The sequence below is a fragment of the Halyomorpha halys genome, unplaced genomic scaffold (genome assembly GCF_000696795.3).
Source record: "Halyomorpha halys isolate HHAL.00 unplaced genomic scaffold, Hhal_1.1 Scaffold2981.1, whole genome shotgun sequence".
Classification (NCBI taxonomy): Eukaryota; Metazoa; Arthropoda; class Insecta; order Hemiptera; family Pentatomidae; genus Halyomorpha; species Halyomorpha halys.
This window is the reverse complement of record NW_027110712.1, coordinates 50,977-61,630: the sequence shown is the minus strand read 5'-3', so window position 1 is coordinate 61,630 and position 10,654 is coordinate 50,977. Positions and strand designations below refer to the sequence as shown.

Genomic DNA, 10,654 nt, shown 5'->3' with positions numbered 1-10,654 from the left:
GAAATTTTTAGGACTTTCTTTAATAAAATAAATTTACGTTAGTAAAATTTATAAATTGAACGGAAAATGGAAACGGGTAAGATAGGAAATTTATTTATTTAATCTCAATTCAAAATTTAACAAAATATCGAAATATTAGCCCTACACATGTTTTTCATTTATTTCCTTTCTCTCTCTTTCTTTTTTTTAATTTTAATTTTTGGACTGTATTGTATTCACCTGGTAGTCTTCTATTATTTCAGAGGCTTTAGATTTTAGCCATATACATGTATCTTTAATTGGTTCATTAGCAATTTCTCATTTTGAGTTGTAGTAGCAAGTGTACAAAATATGAAGTTTATCACAACACAGGACAGAATCCCACTTGCGGGAAAAGTGAGGCAAGATCCGGAGGTGAGGCTGGCGCGAGAAGGCATTCAGGAAATTACACGCTCATTTAGCCCTTAACTTACCCTCGTAGCCCCCTAATACCGCCATTAGACTTAGGGTGGGGGGGGGTTACGCCTTCTCAACAAAATTAGCTGTCTGTAATTAACTACCTGCCAGGCTGGAAATCGCCCATTATGATTTCGTGAGAAGATAGACCAATCCGAGCCGTTAGTGGACTTTACACAAATCCCACTCTCAATCTGAGGATAATAAAACTTTATTTTCCTTTCAGGATTATTTGAAAATGAAAATAAAGAAGAAGAAAAACGAAATTAAATTTTAAAACCAATATTTGTATTGCCCATGGTACAACCAAAATATAAAGAAAATGATATTATTCATTCGTTCAAAAATCACGATTCAGCATAACCTAATTGTGATAAATAAAATTAGAAATATTAAGAAATAGATGAATGAATTAGAAATAATACATTCATTCTAGATACACGAGTTACATAACCCAAACAAATGTGTAGTTAAATACCAAATAATGCAGATAAGATAACAAAACAAAACAAAAAGAGGTACATAAAAGAGATGTTACGATGGAGAAAGAGAACAAAGAAAAATAATAAGATAAATATTCTGCCGAGTTCAGAAGATAAGGGACATTTGTCTAACAAGCTGCAGATAATATGACTCTCACAAAGAAGAAGAAAGGTAGGTACATTAGAATTCGTTTGAAAGAACCTTGTTCAGTAAATTCGAGTATATAACTGAGAAGATATAATAAAATATGATATGGTTCCTACTATATACCACGACTTACGTAGCTCAGTCCTTTCCAACGTATATACGTTCAGGTACATTTCTTACATAAGTTTTTGTTTATACTATTAAGAAATGTGACAGCCGTGCGCGTTGGACGCAGGTCCCGGAGTGTCCAGCTCGGAAAGTTTTGGGTTTGAGTCTCACCAAGGCAGTTAATATCTATTTTCGGCGATCCTGACAAATGAATCTTGACACTCACAGCTTTATTAGTAGACATAAATTGGCATAAGAGAGCACTAGGCTAACATTCCGGACTAGATTCCCTACTAGTTACCATTACCAATGCATACTATTGAATATGCATTTTCTAACATGACTATATATTTATTTTGCATTGTCTTTACAATTTTGCTGTTTACGTTGTTTGGATTAATCCTATAATTCGGGATGAACAGTCGTCACTCATGAAAAAAATTTCAATCGTCGCTTGTTTTATTTTTTTACTGCAGCTACAACCAACTTCTCAAATATTTTAATGCCTGTTCTAATCATAATTCATTATTCTCTGTGAATTATAAATATTTTATCTGGATTGGTCAAGTAACTTATACATTAAATTTTGATTGCTATAAAAGAATACGATACGTTAGTCCGGTCAGACTACTGGAAACAACACACACAGTTCGGTCGTAGTAGTGATGACTCTACGTTGTATTCTTAAATCGGGATTCTGGTCGTGGTCTTCTAAGATGTCCAATAACAAACCAGAGTTTTGGTTGACGGACGTTTTCTGCTTTAGGTAAAGAAATATATATGTTCTTTTGCACTTGCTGTCCGGAATAGCGCCAATCAGTGGATCTTTAACACTTTGTCACTTCCTTGGTCCTGAGTGAGTCAGTGTGATGAACACTTTGAAATTGGCCTTATAGGGACTCATTATGGAGCTATGGGTTTAGAAAAATGTCGTAATTATTAATTTTTGTAATAATTACTTTCCAAATGTTTCATTGACAACAGGGTAGAAAACACCAGTTGTATGGTTTTTTCAACAATTTCACCGAAATATCAAAACAAATGATATTTTGTAAGAGGACATATTAAATATTAGTATGAGCTAAGACTAAGAACATTGTTCCTGTCCAAAAAATTCAATGATCGACTTTGTTTAAACTGTAATAAACTAGTATACTCACACGAATGATATATTATTTTGTTACTGTTACACGCTGCAATAATATTTCAGTTGATAACGAAATCATACTGTGGAAAAAAAACACTCAAAAATCTTGTTTAAATACCTTTTTTGTTTAATGATTAAAAATTATAATTCTTATTTTTGTGAGCCTGAATAATGAAGATTTTGTTAATATAAAGTAAACTATAATATCCATTAGGTATTTAATGTACGATATGAAAAAAAGGATTTATCCCGTGAAAGGGTGGTTCAATATAAGACGCTTCCCCTTGCTGGAGTCCTCTGAGTAGAAACCCCTTTAGGGCCATAATTTATTACGCATATTTTCCGGAACAAATCCGACTCAACTAGAAGTTATTTCGCCCATCTGCACTGACCTAAATCAGCGACATTTTTTTAATTCCACTTCTCCCATGAAGCATTTTATTAAATTTTTTCATAAATTTATACCCCAACATTTTTCTTTTATAATTAGAAGTAGAGAAAACGAGGGAGCGACCAGCGGACGCATTAAAAGAATGATAGTAATGATTTTTTTTAAATATAATTATTTTCTTCAATTATCATTCCTGAAATAAACAATAATTTCATTAGAAGCCAGCAATTGATAATAAAATGTGCAACATAAGTTAATATCCATATATCATCAAATTTCTTATTTAAAAATACATTCGGATATTTTTTTTCTTAAGATATGAGAATAATTACCTTTTCTAATTATTTTTCTGTATACAATTTTTAATAATCTAAATACATTATTATGAGAGATAGTTGACCGTGGATGATAAATGAGGAGATGATGGTTGGGGGTTATTAATAATTCTATTTTGTAAAATTATTCTGTTTATACTTTCTTTTTATTTTTTTTATTTTTCTATACTTACTGTGGTTGTTGTCTTGTTCTGTTTTTAGCCCTGAAGAAGGCTAGAAACTCTAGCCGAAACGTTGGCACATTAAAATAAGTTAATCGTACTTATTTGTGTTTTTCATTGACCGCACCCCCAACCATCATCTCCTCATAAATACATTATTATTTAAAACTAACAATTTTTTTATTATTTCTTTCTTTACGCTGGATTAAATAGGATCAAATGAATTATTATTCATAGTCTAAAAATATTTTTATTTAAATTGAATTATAAACAATTAAAATTATTTTATAAAAATTATTAAAAAACAAAAGACTGCAGAACACCATTTAAATTTCATATCATATTCGAGGAATTAAAATTATTTAAATAATTTAAAAAATAAAAATCAATAATCGTAGAATTTAGCTCACTGTTAATCAAATAATAATATTCTTCTACATGTTCTACCTATTACAAAAGGAATTAAATAAGTTATTTAAACCAAATACATAATATCTTTATTTTTACATGATATTGAAGTACATTAAAATTTCTCTCCAGTTGCCTGAACCGTAAGCTCGTGTATCTGAAACATTAAAGATAATTTATAAAAAATATATATATTTTTTAAGATATCACAAGATATTGAAAATTTATATTACTTATTTTTAATCTAAAGTTATGAAATTTTTTTTAAACATAATATTTAACCTTTATTTTATAATTTATTTGTGCACTCTTAGTAATTTTTGAGTTGTTAGATTTTTAAAGCTTTCTTCATACAGCTGTGTCATACCTGAAATACCTAATCGCAGCAAGAATTTTGGCTCTATCATAATTTTAAAAACCTGTGTGGATTTTGTTGTATTCACATTTAATGTATTTTCGAACAATAAATATAAACATTCTTTTTTAAATTTATTTTAGAACATTTTTAAAGACTCATCTGAAAAAAATGTATATATATTTCTGGGGAGGTTGTTAAAAAAACAAGAAGAAGAAGGCGTTAATCTAAGAAACGGGAATAATATGGAAATCCTTGAAACTTATTTCATCTATATTGCATCATTAAGTGAAACTAACCTAGTATTGTAAAGATGAGTAATAATCTTCACAATACTATTTTATTTCCACTTAAAGATATAATATAGAAGAAAACCAATATATTTTTTACTTTGTTTATGTTTTTTTTTTTTAGTGTCTGCTAATTTATGTTACATAATTTCATTCTTATATATTATACATCATAATTTTTTTATTAAATCCTTTAACTAAAAAAAAAATTATTGAAGAATAAAATATTTATTTATTAATTTAAATCACATTTAGTAACATGGTCTGAAGTAACTCTTATATGTTGTATTTCTTTTTTTAATTCGTTTTTATTTTCAGAATAGCTGATTTATCAATAATACTTATTGTTATTGATAGTTACCTACTTTTTGAAAGTTAATATTTAAAGAATATTATGACCGATTCTAGTGCAGATCGTTTATTGGATATGCTGTTTTATAACACAAATTTGACACGGGAATATTAAAACTTTAATCATATTTATTTGCAGAAATTTAATTTATCAAAAATGTCTTTACTTCTGAGAAATGGATATATTAGCTTATGATAACAGAATTCTCAATGTTCTTGAATAAAATTACAAATGAAGACAAAATATAAATACGCAATAAAATATAACCCAGAAAAAAAAATTATTACAAGAAAAGAGATTAGAGCTCATTGTCATGCAAATATGACAGGCTAATGAATTTAAAAGCCCCCGGTTCTTTATATCAGAGAATTCTTTGAGTGACGCGTGGAAGTTCCGTTAACGCTTTTTTATTTATTATATTTAATTATTTTTATTTTCGTAGCTAATATAAAAAGATATAAAATGTAATTACTTCCTTTAATAAAAAAGAAAATATTGGCAATCCTTTGTGGAAGCCATTTAATTTAATCTATATAGACAGTCCTTCATCAAAAATTAATTTTTCAAAAAGATAAATAATTTTCTTTGATCCTATGGAATCGTAAATGTTTATGGAAACACAATCACACAATTTTCATTTACCATCCAAAACTTTAAATTGAAATTTATCTTTGCTAAAGATGAAAATTTCTTTATTCTTCACAATAGTAATGCTTATCTTTCTTTTTATTATTCCTGATTATTACTATATTTTTAAAAAGTAATGTTGATTCCTACTAGAATTTAACGTCTTTCTGTGATATATTCAATTGTTTTGGCTTAGTTTCAGATAATTACATTTTTAAAAAATGACATTTATCTAACTTTATTTATTGTCATTATTTTTGTTTATGTTCCACCCTTCTTTTTTTTTGTTTTATGGCATCAACTACTTCAGGTTCCTTATTGCCTTAGTTTCCGAATTTCGTTTTAATTTCCGAATTGAAATGTATATATGGTAAAGTTTTGAGTTATTGAGAAATAAAAAAAAGTTTATTTACAGTCTATTTGTTATCCTGAAAAATTGAATATAGATCTGCTTGTAATTCAGACAAAGATTTGAGGGAGTCGTATGCTTGGCATTTCAGTTGTGATGTGTAACCGTGGTCCAGGCGCGAATGACCTATTCAAGGGTGCGTCAAAATTCCTTCCTCACTGCGCACATTATTGGTGGATTATATCCAAGTAGAAACATCACTTCTGATTTCACGTAATTTACTGTTAGTAACATTTGCCCACATTTTGCGCCATTTCAATTTAATTCTCTGCTTAATAAGGGCTAAGTTTCACACTAACGCAAACCAGAACTAATAGGATAACGATGCTACATGATAAAATTTTTAAAAAATGCTAGTGATATTAAAAGTTCTTCTTCACTTAACAGAAATACTAGCACGGCAGTCCATGATTCTCCGGTGACAAATATTTAACAGCCTATTCTTATGAAAAACAGCTGCTTATTTGGAAAATATTATTAGCGGGTAGGTTTAAAAATATATCGTTTTATTAAATTTTCAATAATCCCATTGCTGCCCCCTTCCCGAGGGTCAGCATATTTTCTGATTCTATTTCTCAGGAAAGGAGGAATATTGGAATACCAGCATAGCTTTCGACCCAACATCCCGTCTTCAATATTCACTAATAAATTTAATATTTATGTATAAATCAATATAATTGCATCAAAATTTATTTTTCTTATCAGTATGCCAATGAGAAAGACGTAAATTAGATTAAAAGTATTTAATCAATCTGAAGAGGATTACGTAATTATTCATTAAGGTGTACGTAGTTATAGAGGACGTTAGCTAGTATGTTTAAACAGCAAAAAATGTATTAAAGAGATGTGGAATGGATTTAGAATTATTTTAAAAATCATCTTATATTTATTTTTGTAGTAATACGATTTATCATATGAGATCACCGCAATGCTAAGTAAGTACATTTATACTAACTTTAAAAAACGTACAGTTAAAGGTTCCCTCTTTTAGGAAAATTATAACTTGTAATCCAATTACTTTTCCGAAAAGAGTGAATTTTTCCTAAAGATAGAGGCTTAGGACTTATACCACTAGTAAAGTAAGCCATCGATATATAAATACATATTTTTTTTTTAGTAATTTTAAAAACAATTAATAAAAAAATTTAATTTATTGTTGGTCTAAAGACACGGCGTCTAATAAATTTTGCAGCCACAAAGTCAATATTGGTTAGAATGGTTTTATTGATTTTAATGTTTCCCTACGGGAGCTGCTCTTGGAAAATACTAATTCATATTAATGAGAGATGAGAATTTATTTACAAAAAGTAAAAATGAGTTTACCCAAAGTAATAAATTTTGGGGGTATTATATTGGGTTACAAAATTATATGTCGTGAAATAAACATAATTTTTTTTCGTGAAATTCACTATAGATATCTATTATTATAATAATAGTTTGAATGTATGTGGATAGATTTTAGGAAAAAGTGCTTAATTCAAAAAATTAAAAATCACAATCAGCATTAATAACACTGAATTTCCACGTGATGGAAGTCAAGTATTTTTAGAATTCGCGGTATTATTGACTAAATAACCATGTCAATTGAAATCTCTCTCCCACTCCCTCCCCCCCTCTCTCTCTCTCTCTCTCACTCTCTCTCTCTCTCTCTCTCTCTCTCTCTCTCTCTCCTCTCAATATTCCACTTGTACCTCAATTTTATGCTTTGGATGAACCATAATCCCTTTTACATTGGGAAAAGAAGTCCAATCAGGGTTACAATCTAGATCTGTACTCACGTAGGCTGTTTGGCATTCCGTGTGGGTGTTACCTGGAAGCACTGCCACTTCTAATCTTACTCCCTGTGGCGTAGACATTAATTAAGCTTAGTGATTCTTTGAAATCCTAGCTTCAAAACGGACACACAGTCATTACCGTTTTCCTTAATGTGAAGATATTTCTTTTAATCTCACTCTTCTTTTAACACCAACTATTGCTAATGCTAACAAGAATGAAGTTTTTTAGTTCAGAATTATTTAGAGATATCCAGATTTTAACTCAAAGCACGTTCAATATCAAACTAAACAAAGAAGCTGTAGATATCTTAATTTGTTCTTAGCAAGTCTTATTTTTTTAAGTACATACTAAACTTTTTCAGTTAATCATGCCAAAAGCTTCCAGAATAGAAATTTTCCTAAACTAATTTTGTTATCAAAAGAGCGCTTGTGTTATACAAAATTTAACCGACCTAAGAAAACGTAAGTAATTTTTCTCAGATTCGTGACTTTTTTTTTCCTTAATCCCTATATTTTCATTATTCTATTCTCAAACATTAGCTGGCTATTAGCAATGTATTTTTAAAAAAACTAGTATAAAATAAAAAATTTAGAAGAGAAAATACTAACATTGTAGGATGTTCTCTTAGCGCCTCGGATAGATGAAGACACATTACTGCAGTACTGAACAAAATAGCGGGTCTATCGACCTCTTAAAAGAAGGGGCACACGTCGTTTTTAACACATGTGTTATGTTATTCGAGATAACCGTAAATGGAGAAAGCACTAGTCAGAACCGTGGCTTGTTTCTTTTGATATCAGTCCCAAATTCGCTCAAATAAAATCAGAATTGAAACATTTGATTTATCTACTGGAAATTTTGTTTTGTACTGAATTACTTTTTAATTAAACTCGAAAAATTCCTACATTTATATTTTTTTAAAACTACTAACTCGAGTTTTAGAACATCCGTTTTGTTATTTTTAATAAAATAGAAAAAAGATTCCAATTTTAAATTGCTTTTTGAAACTGTCAAGTGCACTGCAGCATTCGTATTAAGTGGTGAAAACAAAAATATTTTTAGAAACACAAAATACTTGGTCATTGGATTTTTTTTTCGTAGAGAAACAAATAGACGCTGTGAAGTCCTATATAGCAAAACTTGCAACTTGTCTCGTATTAAGTATTTTCAGCCCAAAACATCCAATAACATCGCTAATTTAATATTTGAAATATATTTAATATACCTACACCTATTTATAAATTTAATTTGAAACTCTATAAATATGTCCAAAATATATAATAAACGAATGCGTTATGGATTAAAAAACATTTCTTTTTTGTTTGACAAATTTGTTAAACAAAAAATGTTATAACGATTGTAGATTAACAACTTTGTTTGCAAATAACATAAAAATAAGTATTTAAATGTGAGAATATAGATTAGAAACATTTGTATAAAAAAATTCTTTAGTTTTAAAAATTTCAAAATTATCCGAATTATTTTTTCAATAATTTGTATAATTTAATTTATTTTAAATTTAATATCATATAACTATTTATTACTTCTTTTCACATTCTTGATCAACCAACGAAACGGAGCAATCATATAACCATACGCTTTATAAAAATGAATAGGAAGAGGTGAAAATGAGGACTAAAATGGAATGTTGTGTTAAAATTATATAATATATATCATAAAAAAAATTTTCCTTACCCTGACATTTTGTGGTAGGCTCAAAGCATATATTACTGCGTTGGATATATCTGAACTCTGCAAGTGAGAGAATGTGTTCAATGCTTCTTGGCTTTCAGCGCTGTATTCACTGGCTTGGTCGAACAGTTCTGTTGCCACGTATCCAGGGCTAATGCTCTAAAATATTTCAAACATAAATAATTAATTGTTGCTAGTATTATGTTACTAGCTTATATAGTATAATATGCTGGTCAAATTAGAAACAATTTTCTGGATTGGAAAAAAAATCTAAGTAGGAAAATATAGATTAAATTAATAAGATATATTTAAGGTAAAGGTTTATCATATTTAGTTAATTCCTGAATCTTCTTTAAAAAACATTAGATGTCTATTAATAATAATAAACTTATCCAAATAGTCTCAACTTTCTTTATTGTAACACTTATCTGCCGGTTTGGCCGATCCAGCCATCATCTATTAAAATAACAGCTTTAATTAGAGCTTATATTCAACAGTATTTAAATACTTTTAATTATAATTTACAATATCATTAATTGTCACATTAATTTATTAAAATTTACAGGCTTTTATGCCCAACACAGCTAAAATAAACCTATGAAACTTAAACAAAAAAGGAAAATATATTTCTTTCTAATAATTTTGCCCCATTTTTGAATTTAACTACCATAAAATTATTTTGCACCATGTTTTAATTTACCTATTTGTAACTGTAGCATCTATTAATAATTTCTATTCATCAAAACTTTTTTATTTTTCTCTAAATAACTAAATAACCTAACACAATTATATAACTTACCTCAACATCTTACAAGTAAAAAGTAATATATTTAAAATTTTCTTGGAAAATTTTTATCCAGGGAAATTATTTAATAAAATTTGGGATATGAACTTTAAGATCTCTAAAAATAAATCAGAGGAAAGTAATAAATATATAAATTTACTGTAAATAAAAAGTATTACGTTTTTAATTACATGGAAGAAAGGCTGTGGATATCCAAAAACCATTTACAGAATATTGTGTAGCGGAACACTGGTTATGCTATAGACCTTGGAACAGCATTAAAATTACGTTAGTCAGATAAGGACTAATTAGATTTAAAACATTAATTAGGACCAATATATGATATTCAGAGTGTAAATTGTCCAGGTATATATAGTATATTGGTGAAACCAAGCCTATATTGGGTGAGACAATGTATCAGCACAATTGTGACACTCAAAATAAGGAAAATGACTGAAATAATGCAGCATTGGTGCTATATTGATTCTAAAACAAAAATAGTTGTTTTATTTTGATTACACAATGATTTTACATAGATAAAATAATATTTTTTATAAATATATTTATTGAAATACACAAATGTATATTATAAAGATTTTGGTAAACTGATCTACTGCTGTGACTATGAATGATGGTCTGATCTCACATTACCGTCTAATATTGAATTTGTTTAGCGGGTCACTGAAGAGGATCTAGGAGGTTGATCGGGTAAATAAAAAAATTGTGAAAGGGTGAAATTGGAGGAGCAGAAATG

At 28.5% G+C, this 10,654-nt stretch overlaps 1 protein-coding gene across 1 annotated transcript in view; it reads right to left on the bottom strand.

The window, feature by feature from the left end:
* Positions 1-3,687: 3,687 nt before the first annotated feature.
* Positions 3,688-10,654, bottom strand: part of LOC106691770 (farnesol dehydrogenase) — a 42,469-nt gene continuing 35,502 nt past the window's right edge. The window contains exons 5-6 of the mRNA XM_014437659.2: positions 9,120-9,275; positions 3,688-3,772 (exon numbers count right to left, since the gene is read on the bottom strand). Coding sequence (XP_014293145.1) covers positions 3,731-3,772; positions 9,120-9,275 — 198 coding nt within the window. The 3' untranslated portion in view covers positions 3,688-3,730. The remainder of the gene's footprint in view (positions 3,773-9,119; positions 9,276-10,654) is intronic.